The sequence below is a fragment of the Xyrauchen texanus genome, chromosome 41 (genome assembly GCF_025860055.1).
Source record: "Xyrauchen texanus isolate HMW12.3.18 chromosome 41, RBS_HiC_50CHRs, whole genome shotgun sequence".
NCBI classification, from domain to species: domain Eukaryota; kingdom Metazoa; phylum Chordata; class Actinopteri; order Cypriniformes; family Catostomidae; genus Xyrauchen; species Xyrauchen texanus.
The window spans coordinates 6,498,142-6,522,232 of NC_068316.1; the positions used below are offsets into that span (position 1 = coordinate 6,498,142).

At 36.7% G+C, this 24,091-nt stretch overlaps 1 protein-coding gene across 1 annotated transcript; it reads left to right on the forward strand.

The window, feature by feature from the left end:
• The first annotated feature begins 987 nt into the window (after positions 1 to 987).
• Positions 988 to 16,286, forward strand: si:ch73-173p19.1 (uncharacterized). Its single transcript, XM_052113696.1, has 17 exons — positions 988 to 1,117; positions 1,951 to 2,057; positions 2,519 to 2,649; positions 2,892 to 3,052; positions 3,465 to 3,623; positions 4,006 to 4,465; positions 5,191 to 5,289; positions 6,612 to 6,699; positions 8,266 to 8,486; positions 8,611 to 8,853; positions 10,450 to 10,548; positions 10,626 to 10,819; positions 11,136 to 11,310; positions 11,834 to 11,990; positions 12,892 to 13,045; positions 14,701 to 14,812; positions 14,914 to 16,286. The coding sequence occupies exons 1-17, from the start codon at positions 1,103 to 1,105 to the stop codon at positions 15,120 to 15,122; spliced, it is 2,784 nt and encodes a 927-aa protein (XP_051969656.1). The 5' UTR covers positions 988 to 1,102; the 3' UTR covers positions 15,123 to 16,286.
• Positions 16,287 to 24,091: the final 7,805 nt, after the last annotated feature.

Genomic DNA, 24,091 nt, shown 5'->3' on the forward strand with positions numbered 1-24,091 from the left:
ATGAATGCCGGGTAAACTAAGATGACACAACTGACAATGCAACTGGATGTGATCCTATCTACGCGGAACACACTTTCAATAGGATATCCGATTCGCGAACGAGTCGTTCATTTGTTCTGATTCTTTTAGATGATTCAGTCGAACCAATTCGCAAACAGTGAAGAGGTGACTCAGAGTAAACAGTGATTACATATAATTAAAATTGTAAATAATTATTAATAATATATTGATAATTGATATTTGTGAAATTTTTAACAAGATTGTAAATTATGTTGTTAACAATGTATTGACCCTAGTCAAGGTTGACACCATATTTAATTAAATTATGAGGTTAAGAGGGATATTTAATTTGACAACAGGAGTCTTTTGTCTACTGAAATTTTTAAATTATTGGAATTATTGTAAATATGTTTTTAATGTTTCATCAACCTAACGGCTAACAATAACAAAACACAACACTACACCCCAATTCATTGAACAAACTCTACTTCTATCCCTCACATTTTCATTCGTCAACTTCAAAATATCATCAACATTATTAAAATCTATAGCCTATTAATGAAACAATACCAAATATTTGACGCATTTATAAATGCAGCACAAAGAAAAAACCGGTTCATTTAAAGGAACTGTCCAAATGAGCCGAGTCGCTAAAATGAATCAAGCATTCACGTTAGCATGACCGATGACATCTGCTGGAAAAAAATATTTACTGCATGCCACAAATAAAATAAAATAAACCAACCGCAAAATTGTGAGTAACTGTTTTTCAAGAGAAACGACCGTTGCATTTCGTTATCTAACCGTGTGAAAATAATTAACGATTAAGGTGTTATTCGTTAACATCTCTTGGGACGAAGAGGCGACGTCCCCTTTAATTCCACTTAGACGAGCTGTGATAGACAGCTTGAATGATCTGCGGGGGCTGTCCTTAAAGGGCGTTCCCAAATGTCAGTCATCCAATCAGCATCGAGCGCATTGTCAAGTACGGAACTTGTGACGTAGCAGCTAGGCACGTTCACCATTCTATGCGGACGATAAATAAACAGCTTCTGCCAACAAATCCAGATATTGAGCATTTTGGAGATTACTTATTACAATTATGGACTCCACATCGGTAAGCGAACCTTGTAATTATACAGAATTGCTTATTTAGCTATTGTAAAGGTTAATGCATTGCTATATTGGCTTGTCGTACTTGGATAAAACATGATAAACTATGACAAGTGTATTAAGTTTCTATTGACCAGCAGCATTCAAATGCTTTAGTTTGTGCTTCTTAAAGATTTAAGTTATACGTCATTGTTACTGTAAAAGTTTAAGATTACATGGAAACGTGAAGTAGGCCTAGACATCAGGAAAGCCTCTTGGGACATCCATATTAAACATTACCGATTTAAGATAGATTTTGTCACGCGTATATAGATTAGTGACAAAACTAGGTGCCTAATTAACACTTTTTGTGTGTAGAGTGGTTTAAGCTGTTTTTAAAAAAAAAAATTTTTTTTTTAAAGGGATATGACTTGGCCTATTCACACTGGACATGTATTTAAGATGATCAGAAATGTATAAGTTTGAATAAAAATAAGCATTAAGTCATGTGCATGGGAACTGAAGCATGATCTTGTTGCTCAAAGTAGTGTAGGAAATTAAACGTTTGTCATTTTAGATTAAAATGGGTAAAAAAAACTGTTAGTATAGAAACTCGGTAATAATGTCCCATGTGATAACATCAACTGTTACTTTCCATTTATTTTTTTTTACAATTTAATTATGTGCATTTAAAATATATAATCTAAAAGTATATTAACTTTACATCATCTGCGTGATATTACTGTATTGTTGTCATGTTTATTATTGAGATTAATGAAAGTGATTGTATATTCTTTGCACTGTACTGTATTGTTGTTGTTATTATTACTTTATATCATTATATTCTTATTGTTTTAGACTATTGGGGGGTTCATGAGAACTCTTACGGAGATGGGCTTCAGTGAAGATCAGATTCAGGCGGCGATGCAAGCAGGTTTCTTCTCTGTACCAGATGCAGCTGAATGGTAAATATTATTTAAGATGTCACATGCACATTTTTGCTTTGAATAACTGGATCACATTTTGCTGTTGTGAATAAGGTTATATCAATTTGATTGAAGGCACGCAGTCTATGTTACTGTATACCCTGCATTGTATAAATGCATAAAAAATCAACAATGCAAGAGCATTCTGTTAGAATTTTTTTTTGGTGTGCCAACTTTGACATCATGCTATTGGGTTTTCAGATATTTACAAATTGACATTTTAACTTGAACCATCTGTTTCAAGTCAGTATTGCTATTTAATCCATTTCGAACAGCAAACAATGGGCTTAGTCACTGGTTGCCCTTTAGTTCGTAGGCTACATACTCACTGGTGTAGTTGAATTCAGTGCCTGTATAATGGTAATGTTTTGATATTGCATTGTGGTTTATAATAATCAGGCAAAACACTTTCTTATATTTATTTGCACATTGCTCTGAAGGCTTTTACAGGGTGGGAGTCCACGTCATAAACTGGTCAAGCAGTCTTCACAGCCGCCAGAGACGGCATTCTCTGCATTCAACCCCCCAAAAGATGCTCTGTGCTCCAGTAACTCACAGTCTGAAGCAACAGGTAAAAAAAACTAAAAACAGTTTGTTCATTTATTCATTGTTTTTGGATAACATTAGTACACTTGTTTTACAAGAGGGTCAAACTTCTGCAGAAAATGCGATTACAAATAACCTCACATGTGACTCAGAAGTCATGTTGCTTGATGCAATAGTATGTAGTAGATTATAAGTAGTTCACTTATGCTAATAATTGATTCTGAAATGTTTTGAAATGCAGAGGAAGTCTGTTTTTACTGTTTGAAGGTCCTTCTTTGGTCTTGGGACCCCCCTCCGTCAACACTCCCACAGGAAAAGAACATCCACCCCTGGAAACACGGATCAAACAGGACAAGAGTAACTTCCGTGAGCAGCAGAGGCAGCGAGTAGCCCAGGAGGCACAGCAAGAAAGGAGACAGAAGAAACAGGTATGTCGTTGATAAGTTTCATGCACAATGTGGTTCAACAAATGATAACTGACACCAAAAAATGCTAATTCTGCTGGACACTAAAGGTGAATATGAAGGTGAAGAATAGCTTTTCTGAAGGAAATAAAAACTAGTGGTTGACCGATAAAAAATGTACATTTTTTTTTTAAGGTTTATTTTGTGTGAAATTTTGTAAATATAATGTTAAATAAAAGTGAATAAATTTTTTAGCACTTATGTACGTCATTTACTATCCTGTTAAATTGTGTGGGGAAAAAAAACTTGGCCTCTTGTTTATATATAAGAAATATATTTTTATGGATTGGAACAACATGTGTGAGTAAATGATGACATGATGAAAATATTTTTTTTGGAGTGAACTGTCTCTTCAATGGTTTGTCCTTTTAATCAGGAGCGTGAGTTGGTATTGAAGAGAATAGCAGAGGACCGGCGTAGTCAGCAGGAAAAGGCCCAATCCGAAGCCACCGCAGAGACCTCTCCATCCAGTGGACTTGGACAGAGACTTGGTGGACGTGTGGAGACAAGCATGGACAACCACTGCATCCTCATGGTAACAAATCAAAGGTTAAGGGTTCTAACAGTCGTAGAAACCTTGAAAGTATCAGGGAATTCTAAAATTATGACTTGCAGGCCTGGAAAGGTCATGGAAATTAATACTATAAAAAATATTCCGCTAGATGCCTTGGGTAGTGCAGTTTGCTGACAAGCCATAGGAATGTCTGATTTATGAGTAATTTCAAAATCCGTCTGCATTATTCATTTGCCACTCAGTCAAAATTATATATATATAAATCTGTTTCCAGTGATCACCGAAAACTAACTCTTTACTTTGGTATTTTCGAACAACTACTGCTGCCAGTTACATAACTAAAATGTACAGTTATTTGTTTTAAGGTCTAACCTTTTTGATTTGTTTGTGTCTGGTGTTGTAGATTCGTCTCCCTTCTGGGGAATCTATGCGTGAACGTTTCCCTGCAGACACTCCACTAAGCCACGTTGTTGAATACATTGTCAGTCGCCACCCTATGCTTCCCGCCTTCTCCCTTCTGCAAGGATTTCCACGCAAACGCTTCGGAGATGCAGAGCTGGCCTGCTCCCTCCGGTCCCTGGGACTGACCCCCAACGCTGCACTTTGCATACAGACCACACCCCCCGAAACACCTCAGGACCCGCCAAGTCCAGCTTCTCAATTGGCTGTTGTAGGACAGCCAGAATCGGAGTTGCAGGAGGAGCCGGTGGCACCACCCATTGAGCTGCCCCAAGAAGAAGGCAGAGCTTTAGAGGAAATGGTTTTACCTCCACCCCTGCCCAATCAGCTGTGGGAGGAAGCAGTGGGGTACGCTGGGATTCCTGGGGTCGAGCCTCCACTCTCAGGACCTTCTCACTTCTGGGGTAAGAAATGCGGGTCATATAGTGCCTAGACCAGTAGTTTCCACAGGCCTCTTCTGATTGGGTTAAGGACTGCAGGGGATAAAACGATGCTAAATGACAAATAACTAACCATATAGTTGTGCATTTTGGATAGCGGCATATATAGGCTTATCCATTTTTAAAGGAATATTCCAGGTTCAACACAAGATAAATTCAATCAACATCATTTGTGGCATAATGTTTTTCATCATTTGTGGCATTACCACCAAAATTATTTCGACTCGCTCGTCTCGCCTTTTCTTTAAAATAAGCACAAATCTGGGTTACAGTGTGGCACTTACAATGGAAGTCAATGGGGGCAATCCTTAAAAGTTAAAATACTCACGTAAACACTATGTGTTATAATTGTAGTGTGATAAAATCCCAAACCTTCCCTTTTTTGTGTAAAGTTATATAAACTTTGTTGCCAAGATGATGTAAACCCTAAAACGGCCCTAAAAATATTTTAAAATATATTTAATCTTTACAGCTTGAATAAAACACTATTTTTAACAGAGGAATAAATGTGTAAGTGCTTTTATAAAATAACAAGCTTCACGGTTTTGCCTTCAAATGCTCTAAAGATTGCCAGCATTGACAATTTAAAACCCTGAAGCAAAACCACAGAACCTCTGCCTTGCACAAATATTCTTGTCATTTGAAAATTCAAGCAATCTTTTGTAATTGGACACTTTTTTTCCTGATAGGACGAGGCCAGAAACTGGTGCCAAATGATGCTGAAGATGAAGAACGTTTGGAAAATGAAGAGCAACCAGAAGAAGTTTTACCTCCTTATGATTTCAACGGTATATACCATTTTAATTTTTACCAGATTTTTACATTTTCAAAATAAATATAATCTTGAATGGGGTTATCAGCTTTGAGACTCAAAAAAGCAGACCGCTGTTATATACAGGTAATTAGTGGACACTCTGCCACTCTGGGTAATATCATCCAGCTAATCCTTAAAAACATCCAAAGAACTGTAGGTTTGTCTGCTCTTGCACAAAGCAATCATGGTTAATAGGAAAGTACAAACATGGCTTACTGCAAAACTTGGAGGCAAAACTACACCAACATTGAAACTAAAAATAAACATAGGATTTTTAATTCACATTGCCTTTGTTGGAGTCACAGAGACATGCTATCATGAAACATTGGGTTATTGATTTCAGAAATATCAGTATTGCTGCCTTTGCAGATTTACCATTTCTATACTCAAGTCAGTCGCAGATCTTTGCTTGGTAGTCCCACATAGGACAAAGCATGGATCTTTAGTGAATGACCAAAGTTTGAGAAACCCAGGGAACTCGGGCAGATTGGGAAAGAGGTGAATGCCCTCGGTTGTCCTAGTTAAAACCCGGTTTATAAATTAAAACCCTTTCACCACATTTAAATGACAAAACCAGCAATTACAAGCGTTAGAGCTCCATATCCTGAACCATATCGACTCTCTCATTGGAAATTGAAGTCTGAAGATTTTATACGCTGCCGCAGAAGATATCTGATTGACTGAAGAAGTGCTTTGGACTTCATTTTAAGATGCTGTGAATTTGTTTGCAAGAGACTCCCAGCAGCTGCATTGATTTTCCACTGCGTCCTGTAAACATGGTAATATATGGTAATTATCCTCCGTTCTTTCCAGGGCAACTGTTTTCATATTGAGGCTGTGTAATTGAATGCATGCTTAATTTGCTGTTAGCAAGACATATAATTTACTTGATGTGCTTTTGGATTGTAGAAGTAAATCATCTTCATTGTTCTGTTGCGTTTTATATCTAAAATATATCTTTTTGCATAAGCTTTCCGTCTAGGACACGTCCCCCACCTGGAATTACCAAAGAGAAATTCATAAAATCTTAAAATGTCATGGAAAAGTTGTGGATCTTCCTATAGTCAATAAAATGTTTCTAGTCATGCTCATCTCTATACTATATAATCCGCTAGAATTTGCTTTTTGTAGGTGCAAGACTGCAAAGTCAATACATGGTTTAAAGTGTGTGTGTGTGAGAGGTGGGGGGGTGGGGTTGTAATGTGCTCAGTAAAAATAAATATGTGACATTTAAAATACTTCATCTAAACTGTATAGCATAGTAAAGATAACTTGTTCTTTGTCTTGCTTTGGCAGGTCTGCCTCAGTTGCCCCTCTTCCTGGACAGGGCGAGAGGTGGACTGGAGCTGAGACACCACTGGCCAGAACAAGGCAATAGACTCCGGTAAGACAAGTCTATCAAAGACTCCAGTGCAAGTGTATGCAATACAAATGTGTCTTTTGTGGCATTTAGTCCATGTCTGTTAGCTTTGGGGCCATCTAATGCTTGTGTACTGTACTTCTAAAAGTTGATGACTCATCTTGCACTTACGGTCAAATGCTCTTTTATAAGAGTCTGTAATAGCAAGGAACATGGTTCATAGATGTGATGTAAACTAAAGGCTATTTCAAGGCAATTTTTAAAAGGGGACAAGAACATATTTTGATGTGGATTGGGCCTTATGAAATCTGTATTATTTTGTCCATTCTTTTTATTTTTGTCCTTAATTCTGTGTTTGCCATTAGATTTTTTTGTTTCTGACTTTCATGTTTTGAAGTTTAATTTAATTTTAGCATTAAAAGGGAATCTAATCAAATAAATTCATAAAACTTTATTTAAATGAAAAAAGAACTATGAATTTCAACATAACATTGCATGTGTTTAATCAAATATCAATGTGCTTATTTACAGATACTCACTGCACAATCCAAAAAAACAATGCTGGGGTTATTTTATTTGTATCATATAAAGTGCTGTACAACAGAATATCACAGTATAAATGAAAACATTGATAAAAGCAGAAATTCAGTACAACTGCACTCTTGCTTGTGAGATATTGCTTAATATGATGATTAAATTTAGTATAACATGAAGATTACATTTTACTATACAGTAGTAAATGTAATTTTCATTTGTCCATTTAAATAAAGCTTTTATTTTTGCGGAAAACTGAGTGAAGACCTTTCGGTTTGTTTATTTGACTAGTTTCTCACCTGTGAATAAGTAGTTTACTCTATGGCCTTGTTTGATTATAAAACTGCAAAAGGCTGCGATTTTAATTGATTAAATATATAGTCTGCATGTGCTGCGTACTTCATAGTGAATGAGCAGCGCTTCTCTGTAATCTACTTACACTACTTTCAGTATATGATCGGCTTCACATTTATTTTGAAGTGTGCAACACACGCAGAATATACTGTATGTTTTGCGGTTTAATAACCACACTACAACGTATGATTTTAATTTATTAATTGCGCATTCATATATAAATATTTTCCCAAATATGTCAAACTCTTTGTTGTATTATTAATTTCATTTTTATGACTGGATTCCAAGATTCTGGCAGCGTGTTTTGCATCGTGGAAATCATATGGCCCTATTTGTCCCATCCAAAATTCATGGAGATTTTATGGAGTTTTCTTTAATGTGTAATTCATTGTACTTTCAATTGGTATACTTTTTGCATCACTTTGAATTTTGATTATGACTAACTGACATTGCAGCCACATGCTACATTAACCCTGCATCCTTTTAGCAGTCCAACTTAACCAGATGCTATATGCAGTCACAATATGTTAAACGGTGTACTGATCTAGAATAAATTGTCTTTTGTTGCATTTTTCTTAGTTTGAAGCAAACTTAGTGGCACAACTATTGAGTGAATTTGCTTGCAAGGCTCATTATGCACGACTAGTTTATGTGCTTTGAATGTGACGTGTTTTTGTGACTATTATTGGTTGTGTGCTGAAGGGAGGCAGAGCCTAATGATCTAGCGGCAGACCCTGAGGTGGGGCGTGCATTACGAGGGGCTGCGGGTCAAGCAGCAGTGCAGCGTTTACAGAGAGCAGCCCATAATGACGAACAGCAGGGGACACACGGACAGCCCTCACCCCCCAAAAAAGCTTTCAAGACCCCCCGCGTGCCCTCTCTCTGCTCCATGGCGACCAGGACCACCGTTACCCTCATGACAGGTCAGAAAAAGACTAAACCGTGTTTACCAAATTACATAAGTGCTTCCAGGTTCAATACAAACCTGTTTTGAACCCAGAATATTCCTTCAAGAAAAGCCATTAATCATGAGTGTGCCTCTCTCAGCTCCCAGCATGCAGTACAGTAGTAGTCTAGCGTGTTTGACCCCAGAGTTGGCTGAGCTCTTGTTGGCTCACATGGCACGTGAACGTCTCCTTCGACCACGTACCCTGGAGCTTTTCTTCGGCTGCCCGCTGCAGAAGTTTGTCCTAAACTGCTACCCGTACACCACCAATGAGCTGCTACGGCAACTGAGGGCGTTTTCCTGCCTCAAGCATCTCAGCTTTTTCAACTCCCCACTTATCACAGGTGTGTGAGATTGTGTGTTCATCTTGCACTGTTGAGAATTGCTTGGCATAGAGACTCAAATAGTTCACACAAAAATGAAAATCTGTCATAATTTACTAATCTTTATATCATTCCAAACCTGTATTTCGACTTTCTTCTGTGTAATACAAAAAGAGATGTGAGGAATGTTGACGCTACCCTTTTCCATACAAAAAAAAAAAAGTGTATGGGTACTGGATCTGTTAATTTTCAAAAATGTCAGCAACTAATAAAATTATAAAGCAGTCCATACGACTGGTGCGCTATATTCCAAGTCTTCTGAAGCCATATGATATCTTTGTCTGAGGAATGTATTGAAATGTATATTGTTATTCTGGTTACATTTTACAATAAGATTGGGGTTAGAATCCAAGAACCGGTTCCATTTATTTATTTAAATACCAAAGATTTTCATGTCTTTAGGTTCCATTAATGGTTCTTGAATGTGAATTTTTCCACCGATGCGGATGGAACACCATAATAAAACACAGTGTTTCCTGCTGCACTATTAAGTGCCAACGCTGCCTCTACTGAATCTACAGTGTGAAACACAGCACAATCTGATTACTGAATGACTTACTCTGAGCAGATTCTTTTGCATCTACAGCGCCACCAGTTTAGTTCGGTTCCAGAACGAATGACTCTTATGAGCCGGTTCTTTTAAATCTATAGCATGAAACACAGAGTGTGATCAATTTCAGGACCCTTCTACTTAGTGTAGCTTACAAACTTAGCCTAAATTAGCATAATGCATTGGTGCACAATTTTGCTACAGGTAGGTGTCAGTTTACGGGTCTTTACATTCAACAGAGTGCAACTGTTTGATTCCGGATGTAAAAATCCCATCCATTTATCCCAAAGGCAATTTGATTTTCAACGATAACTTGTAAACCTTTAAAGACAGACCTACCGTGAGCTCTGAGGTTGTGCATCAATGGAATATGCTTCCATTGAATCCATCCATCTGCGTTATCTCAACGTCATTGTTTAATAATCATGTTTGATAGTGGAATTCATGATAAACAACTTCATTACCCATGGTACAGCAGAGAAAGATCCACCAATCAGAGAACTGCGTCCAACGAACGACCGTACGCTCCCATGATGCACTGTAAATGACTTAATCGAGACGGTAATATAGAGAGGCAAAATGTACAGATGCATTTTAAAATGTACTCCATTTATATTTATACTGAAATTTAAGCTGAAGAATTCTTTATTTGCTAAATAATTCACTGAGGTGATATTATTTTTAACTCAGGACACTGGAAATTATAATTCTGTGGACAATTTAAATATTCTGGCACACCAGCAACGGCGAGAGAGTAGACTATTATATTTATATAAATTCCACACCTACATTCCAATCTACATCTTGATGTAATCCTTCCTCATGATCACGCAGCATGTTTTCATGAGCTGAATGGCAGCGCTTCACGTTCGGTTAATCACGAGAGTAAACGCACCCACTTTGCTTTGGCCAGGCTTTGAAATGTCTCTGTAAACATGCCTTTTGCAAGAATTTATCTCTGATTAGTCATCTCTCTCTCTCTCTCTCTCTCTCTCTCTCTCTCTCAGATGCTGGTCTTAGCGTATTGTCCAACCTCTCAAAACTGCAGCATCTCAACCTGTCCTCCTGTAGCAAGCTAACAGACAGCTGCCTACAGCATATCGCAGGTGAGACCTAATGACAGATATCACATCCAAATGATTATCATGGGACAAACGATTCATTTCTTTCTGTCTTCTCTCAGGACTCCGCTGTCTCACTTTCCTGGCTCTGGACCAGACTAAAGTAAGCGACGCAGGTCTTCTGATGTATCTGCAATCGGGTTCCTCTGTGCTCTGCCAGCTAAGTCTGAATCAAACAGCCATCACTGAGACCACATTGGCTGCGCTTACCACATGTGTACCGCAGCTACGAATGCTTAGCATCAAACACACCAAGGTAATACACACATCAGAGTGTCAATAGGCGATATCCCAAATGTAGCATGAAAACACATAAATGTAAACCCAGAAATTGTCAGTATGTCTACGCCACCCAAATGCCCCCCTCAAAAACAGCACCCCCTGATCATAAATGCCTTCACATGACTGTGTCCGCTTTTACAATCTCGTAGTGGTGGGGCGGTCAGAACTTGTTTTTAAGATTTGTTTTAGGCTGCATCAATGTGGCATTTAAATTGAATACACTATACGTTTTCTCCATTCTATTTGCATCCCAATACGGTGCATTTAGCTTGTGTATTTTTTGCCTTCAGGTGAGTGATGTGTCTGCACTCGCAGAGCTCCGAAACCTGCAGACGCTTCACCTGGACGGCACAGGTGTGCAGGAAAATTCTCTCCAGTGCCTAGCAACCCACCCCAGCCTATCAGCTCTCAGTCTGGCTGGGATACCAGTCACTGATGGAAATCAAACGCTAGAGATCATATCAGGTGAACACAAATCGAGAGCTAGAAGTATGTGGATTTGTGTGGCTATCAGCTTTTACTCCCCTCCTGCCTTTTCTAAACTTTTATGACTTTCTATTCTGAGTAGAACAAAAGATTTTTGAGAGAGTGTTCACACTGCTCTAGTCTATGCAATGAAAGCATATGAAAGTCAAGCTCCGAAAAGGACTTAAAAGCACCATAAATGTATTTAATATGACTTGTGCACTATATTCCAAATCTAAAACATGGAAGCTACAGACATAAAGTGTAAATTATTCACTTTAAACCTTCCTCCTAATCCTTTTTTACACTTCTGCAAAACTTTCAGTGTTGAAATACTTGTAAAGTCATACAAGTTTGGATTGACCTGAGGGTTAGTAAATGAGGACAGAATGTTTTTCATTTTTGGTTGAACTAAGAAAGGAATTGAACTGGTGTGGTTGGGTTTTCAGTTTACAAAAGGTTCTCTTGGCTGCTGTATCAGCAAATTAGCAGCACTTTCTACATTGTTTGATATCTTTTGCAGGCCTGAGGCTCACCCAGTTGACACTCCCTGGCAGACACTCTGTTACAGACAGTGGACTCACGTTTCTCTGCAGACAATCTTTGCTGTTAGAGCTCGATCTGACCGATTACACCCAGCTTACTGACCATGGCATTTCACAGCTTGCCAGCATGACCAGGTAGAGATTTAACCTCTTCTGGTGCATTTTTGGGCTGCTGCCTGCAATTTTTCACCCCCAATGAAATAGAAAAGTCTCCAATTATTCATAAATAGTATTGAATGTGTTCACTATCTTATGAAAAAAAACAAACAGTTATTTTCCTCTTTCACCTTACATCTCAAAATGCCGATCTGAAATGTAGGTGGCTCACAGATGTACTCGTTCATAGACATTAAGTCTAATTTTCATTTCATGCACCGGCCCCTGAGTGGACTAGAAGCTCAATCTATTGTCATTAGAAAACTGAGATCCTGCCCTTTGTGATGATATTTAAAAATATTTCTTCAATAGTTGATAACATATACGCTTACCGGCTACTTTATTAGGTACACCTGTACATCTACTTATCCTTGTGATCATCTAATCAGCCAATTATGTGGCAGCAGTGTAATGTATAAAATCATGCAGATATGGGTCAGGAGCTTCAGTTAATGTTCACATCAGCCATTAGAATGGAAAGTAATTTGATCTCAGTGATTTAGACCGTGGCATGATTGTTGGTGCCAGACAGGCTGTTTTGAGTATTTCTGTAACTGCTGATCTCCTGGGATTTCACACACAACAGTCCCTTCAATATCCATTGAGTGGCATTTCTGTGGACAAAAACACCTTTTTGATGAGCGAGGTTAATGGAGAATGGACAGAAGGGTTCAAGCTGACAGAAAGGCTACAGTAACTCAGATAACCACTCTGCAATTGTAGTGATCAGAATAGCATCTCAGGATGCACAACACGTCGAACCTTGAGGCAGATTTACCCTTTATAATTAACATTCAACTTCACAAACCTACTTTATAATTGAACCTTTTTCTATTACACTACAGAAAGCAATTCAGTCCTTTTCCCTGTTTTCTGATAGGTTGAAGAAGCTGTCTCTTAGCAACACTCAGGTGAGTGATACTGGGCTGCAGGGATTGGTCCGTCTGAAAGAACTTCAGGAGCTGTGTCTCGACCGTACTGCCGTCACAAGCAGGGGGGTTGCTGCCCTTGTCACACATTTACCACATCTGCAGGTATTAATATTATCTTAATATTTAGGAGTGTTGAATTAATATGCATTGGGGTCTAAAAACGTTTAATGATTATTCTGATATACATGTTCCAAATTGTTTCATTCCAAATTATATTTCTATTATATCCTAAAAAATCAGTAGAAATTGTATGCAAATATCTCTTTTAAACAAAATTTTATCTGCCACGATTCTTAAAGAGACAGTACTCTTTTAGCACTTGTTCTGCACATCAATGTAAATCAGGGCTGTCGATTTAACACATTAATTCAGTGTGATTAATTATATAAACAATAACGTGTTAAAAATACTATCAATTCCCCAGATTGGTAATAAGGATTATTCCTTCCACATAAGCAATTCAAGCATGTAGTACCACCTGTTTTCTCCAGGGGGCAGTAATAGAAAATCGCTGAATAGGCAATGCGCTGCTTAAACCGATAGAACAAACCACACTTACCGAGAGCAGACAACACAAGATGAGAACACGTTCTTGCATTCAAACACAGCTTGATGGAGTGCAAAACACGTTTTTCAAAGTTTCAAACTTTGTTTATCTTGACACAACAACCTAAAAACGGTACGTTTATGACATCGCTGCACAACCGACTGATGCCCTAATAATAAATCTCAGACTGTTTAACAATTTCAATTACAAAATGGATTGTTGTGAACCGTAATGATAGGGTTATGCTCAATAATATGGAAATAAATAATATATTGCATTCTAAAGCCACATTTTGTATTGTTTTTAAACTTGTGCCTAAATTATGTAATGCATTTAATTTTCTGTATAATTTTTTTTTAATGTATACATATATTTTATTTATAATAATTAATTCATATATTGAATTATTGTTATGAGGGGCTTTCTCAGCAAATATTTATTTATCTGATTAATATGATTAATGAATCGGCATACCATGTTATTAATTCGATTACAAATTGTAATCTATTGGCAGCCCTAACGTAAATACTTGTAAATAGTACAAATTATACATGCAAATAATAAACATGTAACAGTGTATATATATATATATATATGATATATGCAATTTCAAAACATATTTATTGATTGATTTGTAAATTTTTAAATGGCTAAAATGTGACAAATTATGGAAAATAACAATAAGGTAAAATTTATATTTCTGTAATATATCTAGTGGGAAAATTAATAATAAAATTTGTAAAATTAATATTTTCATAATGAACCTAGTTAAAAGGTCTGCTGTATTATTAACAGCAATAGCTGAGAGAGCTTTCATATGTTAGCAAAATTGACATTTTAACTGAAATATACCAATATGAATCAGAATCGATAGCTTATGAATCGGAATTGATCTATAACTCATTATAATCAATGATGCTGTCTAACACGGAAGTGTCCGTTGTGGCGCCGAGAGTAAACATATCCCCAGTAGCCCTACTACTGCAAACAACAAAAATAAACTGTTTAGAAAGTTTGTGTTGAAGCGCACGGTGTAGACAGCCTCAAGCCGTGGCATCATGTCGCGTCAACGGATGTGCCCAGTGTAAATAAGATGCCGTACCTGGATGCAAAAGTGAATTCACCTCTTGTTTATTAAGCATTTATGCCAAAATATGATTATGGTTGCCTTCAGTGTTTAAACTCTATAACTTGTGTGGTTGTATTCTAGGTGATTGGCTTGGCTAGTACACAAGTGGGCGACACAGTGATCCGACGGGGTTTAGTTCACTGTCCACAGCTGCTTAAACTCAACCTCAGCAAAACCAGAATCACAGATCACGGTACCATTACTGACTCAAAATGCAATATCCACCGTAAACCAACATTTTTCAGTAGGCCTCTATAAAAGATGCTTTTCTCTAACATTATGTGTTTTTATTAGGTCTAAAGTTCCTGTGTCGTATGCAGTTAAGTCAAGTGAATCTGGATGGCACAGGTGTAACTCTATCTGGCATTGCCAACCTGATCTCCGCCTGTGCTCATCTTACCAGCGTACGAGCCAGTCATACCCGCGCTATACCGCCAGAGCAACAGTCTGACGATGATGATAACGACAGTGACAACAGTGCCACCAGTCCCCCACGATCCTAGTCTTTCCTTTGAATGTCTTGCTTTGGTTACATCTTCTCAGCATAAAGATTCTTTCAAGCTTCCTTTGTTTTGGAGAAAAGGCAGTTTAAACTCCTTTATCGATAAAGTAGCACTACAGTCTCACTTGAGTTTGACAATCAAGTTGAAATACTTTGTTGAATGTAGTACGAAAAACCGTTGTTAGCGTTTTGAACCAAATGTTCATGTTTTATCTGCGTTTTTGTCTGTAAAAGAACTTAAATGTGCCATTGATATGCACAGTTCAAATTTATATTTTCTCTTAACACTTTGCATTTTTTTGTAAAACAAGCTTAATGATTTATTAAAATATCATTTTATTAATATTAACCACTTGTAATACATATACAGATGTTAAGAGACGAAGCATCATTCTAGTTGCCTTGTGTTGCAATAGTTTAGTAATAATGATGCTGTTAATTATCTCGCCCATATATTGATAATGAACTTTTCGCATGACATACTGTAAATCTTGTACATGGAATATTGCTGAGGATTTGTGCATGACCATTTTGATTCTAAACAGAATTTTTTTTTATTTGAAAAGTGAATGAAAACAGTTAATGTACTACACTGTTAGATTTGATGTGAATATACTGTATTTTGGATACATGAATCTGTATGTCTGAATGTTCATTGAAGAACTCAGTGGAAGTTATTTTGGACTTGGTTGCGCACACAGTTTCAACGAAAGTAGAAATGTTTAAATTTAGTTTAAAATGTTTAACTTGTGTAGTTCATGGAATACATGCCAGGGTACATTCTATGTATGTACTGTATTTTTTCACATGTTAAACTAATTAAAGTTAGACCTTGTTATTAGTCCAATGGCATCCACTAAATACAGGTTTACATTAGATTGTTAACTTAAAGTACATCCCTATCCAACACCGTTTATATCTATTCAAAATCTTTATTCTGAAATGTTCAATGGTCAAATTGGCACAATGTAATGCAGTTATGAAGCAAGTGGATGTTGAAATAGTGCTTGGAGGGGGAGGGGGGGGGTCAAATGAATAGTGTAATCACAGGCATATCAAAGCATTGGCATTTGACAGTTTTTGTAGATAGTATAAAGGCTTGTGTTTATGCATTTATGTGCTGTACCTTTAAGCCTCTTAGTGCAATAATGTTTGAAAATATAACCAAACTGTGTCTGAGTGAATTATCGATGAATTCAAGTATATTTTATGAGTTTCTCTATTCTGCACATGAACATACTTGGACTGCAGTGTTGCTCTGTTTGAATTGAAACTGGTGGAACATATTCCTCTAGCACCAATTTAGTTATAAATGTATCCCGATATGTGATATATATTATTTAGATTAGAAATAGACACAACTGTTTTAATGACCAGGCTCTTACATATTCAGAACACAGGAGCCAGTCAATGACAGCATAAACATGATAACACATGGGCAATGTATTTACATATAATTTGTGATTTTGAAAATTGTGCAGATGCCTTTTTAATTTCACTGCATAATGATGCTATAAGAACTGGTTAACCCTTTTTAATGTAACTAAGATCTACAGAAAGGACATTTCTCAAAATACACTTTTACAAGCATTTGGTTCTTAAAGGGGCAGCGCTTACCAACGAGGGTTACACCCACATTAAATAAATAAATACATGTATTTTTGAAGATAAGAGACATGAAAATAGATATCTATTTTTTTTTATGCATAAATAGTAGATCTCTCACTCGTGTCAGAGATCAAAGTTTGTCTCAAAGGTCATTTGAAAGGATCCTTTAGTGGGAAGTGGAAAGAGTACATTTCAAATTTTAAGAGGTCCTAAAATGGGAGTACAGGGTGATATGTAGTGACACCCAAAATAAATAAATCAGTTACTAGTTTAACAATTCTCCAAAGCCTTTTATAATTAGATAATAAAACAAGTGATTGTTTCAGTAACTCTCAATATGCAACTGCCAAGTGCAGGTGGCTATAAAACATCCCCAAATTTTGTGTAAAAATTGAATGCCGCATGAAAAGACACTATATAAAATATGCCGGGCTAGACCCTTCTCAACACTTCCCTTTCCAATGTTTTGACGAGCCAAGATAGAAAACTTTCCTCTTAAATGTAACCGCCATTCCATCTGAAAAAATTAAATAAAAATCATGCTGCATCTTTGTACCAACTATGTGATTGTGCACTCAAATCTGTGTAGATAATTTATTGATTTAGGCCTAATTATTTCTAAATTGCTTTATTTCTTTTATGCTTGTTAAATGAAATCATGATATATTATTATGCATTAGATAGACTAATTAAAAATTTTAATGGCAGAAGTATAGCTACTGCATATAATTATACTGTCTTTACACATGCCTAAAGAATTTACAACATTTTAAATAAAAGTACCTTGGCCACACTGCCACTACAGAGCATGTAAGAATCTCCATATTAACTGTATTAAATTGTATTAAGTGTAACTTTGTGATTGTCCTGCAGATGACTGCATAAGTCAATCAATGCTCTTAGCGCTGTACGATTACTCCAGAGTACTCATAGATCTATGATGTTTTTCAAGTACTGCTTAAGACCTAGTCCACACTAATACGTTTTCGACTGAAAACACATCTTTTTCTCTCCGTTTTGGCCTTCGGTCCACACTGAGACGGCATTTCTGTCTGCGAAAACTGAGCTTTTTGAGAACGTACTCCAAAGTGGATAAATTTGAAAAACGCCATTTTTGTATTGTAGTGTGGACTTGAAAACGAATGCCTAGGAAAGCAATGACGCATTTTTAGTCATGTGATCTATCCAACCAAAACAATCAAGATGGCGGCCTGTGTTATAGCGGCACTATTGTGCCTGATACTCACTTTGATAGCGTTGTTAAAAAATAAATGTCACTTTGTACAACCTTCACATTGCATTTCTTCAGAGGCGAAGTGAAGTTTACTCGGAATTGGTGTCCGGCGACGGAACACGAGGACAACTGCGTTTCAGACCGTACATGCAATGGGGATTTTCCGCATGAGCAGTGACACGATTTAAGTGTTTTCATACATTTCAGTGTGGAAGAAACAACTTTTGGAAAAAGCTTGAAAACGTTAGTGTGGACGGAGAGCGTTTTGAAACGAAAACGCCGTTTTCAAATGTATCCGGATTAATGTAGACATAGCCAAAGTTACAGTGCTTTTGGGAAACAGCCTGTAAATGATCTGCACTTATATATCGGCTTTTTAACCTTAGCGGTATTCAAAGCGCTTTACACTGCGTCTCATTCACCCATTCACACACACACTCACACACCAATTGGGAGCAACTTGGGGTTCAGTGTCTTCCCCAAGGACACTTCGGCACGTGGAGTCATGTGGGCCAGGAATCGAACCACCAACCCTGCAATTAGTGGACAAGCCGCTCTACCACCTGAGTCACGGCCTCATTTTGAATGATGCTGCATCCACACCTCTAGGTGTCACTATAGGGCCAAGATAAAAAAAATACTGAATGAACTTTTTAAGTACTACTAAAATCAATGTAATCAGAGTCCTGTTTTTGACTAAACGAAACTTAAAAAATGCTCTGATTGTCCATATATTCAGCATTAATGAATTCCTAATAAAAATGTTGCATCAGTTTCATTCAGTATTTTAGCATTGACTGCCTTCGCTAGAATCACATTACTATACCTACAGTACATTTTTGCTAAATAATTTTTTGTGAGTTGTAGGTATCTCATCATTTTCCTGGTGAAATTAACACTAGAGGCACTACAACAACGACTTGTATTCTCTTTCACACAAATCACGAGTAAAATGGCTGATTATCAGTTAATAAGCAATTACTTTTTTATCTTTCCTCATGCCTCATCTTATGACATCAAAACACTTTTACTATAGCGCATGATAGGCAATACTGTACATTTTAGCATTAGCATTACATAACAAATTACACTTACAAGCTTGTGCCAATGTGACCAAATTGCACAGTAGCTCAACTTTGCATATGCAACGCAAAGGACTGGGGTAGAAGTCCCACTATTTGTTAGTGTAAGGTTTAGATTAGGTTTGGCCCCTGGGTGAAGTGCTCCATGGGTCAGGGAGTAAGCCTACTACAGGTGGCATTGTTAAGCTGGGCACTAAAAATGTCAGAGGTGACTTAGAGGATTCTGACCTATAAAGAAAGTATCCTAAACCTCAGTAAAAAGGATGTATGCCTATATGCCTAAAGAGAAATACATGATCACATTCCAAGAGCCTGTTTTAAGCCAAGAAATATATAGTGCACTGACACAGGCTGTTTCACCTCCTATCTTTAGTACAGTACAGTTGTGCAGATTCAATGAAGACGCTTTTTGCACGGCTTTGAATAACTGTGTGTATCTATTACCACCAAGGTCACCGAAACAGTAATCATTATTTATTATAATCATTAAACAGTAATAAGACACAAATCTGCATGGATGGTGTCTGAATCGCATTGGCTTGTGCACTGGAGTCTGTTGAAGATAATAACGATATTAAGCCAGATAAGTAAAACTGTAATAAATCTATGCATTTGTTACCTTGCACAAAAATAGTGAGTGTCCAGAGGATGATGGTGAGAATAAATACCATTTTGTTGTAGTCTTGTAATCAGAAAAGCAACTAATAGTTATGAGATTAGCTTCAGGCTTTATTCACTCTTATTCCTCTAAAAATGGCATCGCAAATTGTGCACGTCCCATCATGGGAACCTCAGGCATTGGTAAATAATAATAAAGTTATTGATAAAAGTAGGCTATAATCTGGTCATATTAGTGTGTGCTTTTACCTGTGTGGATTTAAAGATTAAATATATATTTTTTATTTAGATGTGTAAATTGTTAAGATAATCATGATAAGTAATTTGTATGGAGAAAAATTTTATAATGACTACAGGAAAATAAAAATTTAGAAAGTTCAGTTCAGCCAGGTGGGATTCATAAACTTTGGATTTAAAAATGTTCCATGTGCTCAATAAGACACAACTTATAAGTAATACACAATAATACAAGTCTGTTTAACACAAAAGCTTACAAAGTCAAAAGTATAAAAACAAGTACATTACGTTACATAAAAGTTTATGTCGACAGATATTGTTTAAATGCTCACTAACTACATCTAGTTGTGATAACTTGAGAAACAGAATTAGATTTTATATGATTTTATACCTTTTGGTTTAATTACTCATCATGTTATTTAGATATTAATACAATAGAATGCAAACATGCAGTTCAGCGACTGTATTTGAACTGGTAAAAATGAAGCATTCTAATTATATTGTATTTATAGGACCTATATATAGTTATAAATGACTCTGATGTCCCAATGAGACAAGTTGCAGACACAAATAAAACTAACAAATGACTAAAACTCACATTATAAACATTATTTAACCAAATTATTGAATCATCAAGGATAACTCAAATTATTTGCCACTAGATGGCAGTAGAATAAAGAATTTCTCAGGTTCTATTTCCATGGCAACTGTCCTTTCTTAACATTATTTACATCCTACTAATTTGAAAACATTTGTGTTCTCACATTCATACTTGATAGTGCCTTTTTTATATTATACTTTATAAAGGTTTCATTTAAATCTCATTTAAGGGAATTAGACATTATCAACACTATATGAACTTTCTCAAATGACTGGTCGGCATAGCTGATTAATGCTTTATGTGTAGACAACAATGCACATTACATTAATGGATATTCATCCTATTAGCCTTTATAAGGTAAAATGTAGTTTCCGTGGAATTTTTGGCTTGTTTGTTTTAAATATAAAGAACTTACATTTGAAGATGCGTTTTTAGTGTTGTAGCTATAGGTGTCTGTCTCACTGATTGATTAATTAAATAATTTCTTAAAAAAGTAGGCCCTACACACTAAATACAGATCCAAATAATTGGTGGATAGTCGATGTAAAGAAAGGGTAAAAATACATTATATTATCAATTGTTCTTGGGAATTATGCATCGAAATATAATGTTATTAAACCAGTTTACAAGGCTTTCATTAGACACAGTGGCAGAAATGTGTGAATTTGAAACCCTTAAATGTTCTCAGAGTGAAAAATCAATTAACATCTAAAAGCATTTACTTTCAAGACCACAAACATCTGAAACGAACGTCCAAATAATGTGCACCACTCTGCATTAATGTCTGCCTTATCTAAAGCCAATTCTCTGCCGTCACAATGCCGGCCCGTGTGAATTTTATGGAAGGAGAATTCACAGTCTACCCGATATGCTTTTTAAATGCCATTGCAGGCAATAAGGCATTTCAGTTTAAGTAGGAGTGCTGCTTTACTCTCATCCCTATATCAGAATCCTGAGAGAGTCATTTTTGAAAGGTGGAGATAAGACAGGATACACAGGACATGGAGAGAATGTCTCGCTACACACCTCTCCTTTATGGGAACTGTAAATCTGGAGTGCCTGCAGCATAAAAGCCATTTCCCCTATGCATTTTCAGAGCAGTCTTTGTGGATTTAAATCACTCCTGTCATCTGAAGATGATCAATAAAAAAGATTTATTCCTAAAGAAAATGAAATGTAATTTCGAAACATATGTAATAAACCACGACCACTCACATGAATTGAAGACTCCAGTCATTTCTGTAACCTTATAAAGGCAGTTTTATTATACATGGAGGGGATCCCCTCATGGGGGCTGCCATGTTAGGATCACATGACCAGCTGGATACTACTAGCTTAATCTCCAGGGGGTCAGGAATCGGGTGGTTAGCATGTCTCTGTTAGCACCTGCTGGTAGATGATGGAACTACACAACCCGATGGCAAAAAAAGCATGTTTCTTTATAGACAGCCATTCAAAAGTAGCCGTGTTTAATGACGATAGTTTTTTACAATAACAATTTTAATTATTTAAGCATGAAAAGCATGAAATTGATTTATATTTTCCTCTATCTTTTCCCATTGACGAGTAATCAGTCACGTGACTCATGATCCCGGAATTGAGCGCCACGAGCAAAATTGCTAGTTTTATTGGGGAAGTTTCATATACATAAAATTAAATGATCTGGTGATAAACCACATTTTTTTTTTTCATTTTTTAAATTATTTTAAACAATACTGTAATATTTTGTATAAGTGTAAAAATAAAAAAGCTTCCAGGGCTTGTAATATTGTTTGCAAATTCAAAATTGCTAGATAAATGGCATCTTTTTTATTTGTTTTGTTTTATAATACTCTGGCATTATTGTTTTTATTTGTTTCATTTTTCTATATCTTAATATTTGAATAACTGAATCCTTTGTACCTGAGATGGAAATTATACAATGTTGATTATGTGGAATTTTCTCATGATGTTATATATGTTAATATTCAGTTTAAATAAAAAAAATAAAAAATAAAGAAAAATAAATATTGTAGCCTCCATTTCGCAAGTTTCCTGGTAACCCTGTGCTAGCTGAACACAGTCTTTGTGGTGAATGGGGATGCAAACAGATACCCCTCTCCAGATATTTTGTAGCTCCATATTTATCTCAGTAACCACCCTGTTATTGGACACTTTTACTCATGGATTAAACAAATTGCGTTTGAATGATTCTGCAACCATGCCACTAGATGTCAGTGTGCATCTAAGACGACATAAACACTGAAATGACTGAGTGCACTGTTAAGAATTGACTTTAATCACGTCAGGATGGGAGACTTGACCTGCTAAAATTGTCCTTGATTGATCAGACTGATTTCAGCGTACATCTCCTGAATAACTATAGTTTTAAACATTCCCTCTAAAACCACAAATGTATTGGCTAGAGAGCTTTTTGACATTTTTCTATCTTTAAATTATTTTTTATTTTATTTTTAAAGATGGACAGGTCAACTGTGAAATGGACTGGCTGATAAATGCTTCTCTTTTGCACTACCAAATATCACAGCAGGTTACTGTGGAATCTTTTACATTTAAAACGGACTAAATAATGTCCCTATATGGTAAAATATTATTCCATATTATAATAAAGTCTTAAAATCTATTTATTCTCATGAAACCAAACAAGAAAATGGCCTTGTCTTATTTAACCCCAGATCAGCATTTAAAAGACATGAAATTATATTTTGCATGAAGAAAATGAAGCTTACATTTAGGACCATTAAAATATCTTGCATTTGTGGCATAATTTTCAGATAGTTGACCCAAAAATGTAAATTCTCTCATCATTTACTCGCCCTCATGCCATTCCTGATGTGTATGACTTTCTTTCTTCTGCAGAACACATACTAAGATTTTTAGAAGACTATCTCTGCTCTGTAGGTCCAGACAATGCAAGTGAATGGTGATCGGGCCTTTGTAGATCCAGAAAGCACATACCGTAATTTCCGGACTATTGAGCGCACCTGAATATAAGCCGCACCCACTGATTTTTAAATAAAATATTATTTTGAACATAAATAAGCCGCACCTGTCTATAAGCGCAGGTGCCTACCGTACATTGAAACAAATGAACTTTACTCAGGCTTTAACGAAACACGGTGTGGCAGCGGGGCGTGGTCAAGCGCCCGTCCGGAGAGAAAAGCGGTAAGGGCGCTTACACCTGAGCTAAATTATGTCTAACACCGGTGTCTAATTTCAGTAAGCATGGGGAGAGCGGCATAAAAAGGCAGCAGCCACAGAGCTGAAAGTGACACACGTCAGTCTAGTGTTGGCGCATAGAAGAATTGAGAAACTTTATAAAATTGATTGTAAACATTGCTGTGGCCATTAAAAGCCTTACCTGGAACGTCAAGTGCCCTGCTGAAAACTGTCACACTGGTGCCCGTGTGACAGTTTTCCCAAGAAGGACACGTGAAGCAGGGCTCTTGAAATTAGACACCGGTGTTAGACATTATTTAGCGCAGGTGTAAGCGCCCTTACAGCTTTTCTCTCCCGGACGGGCGCTTGACCACGCCCCCGCTGCCACACACGGCTTGTAATAAAACATTTGCAGTAAACAGTAGCCTACC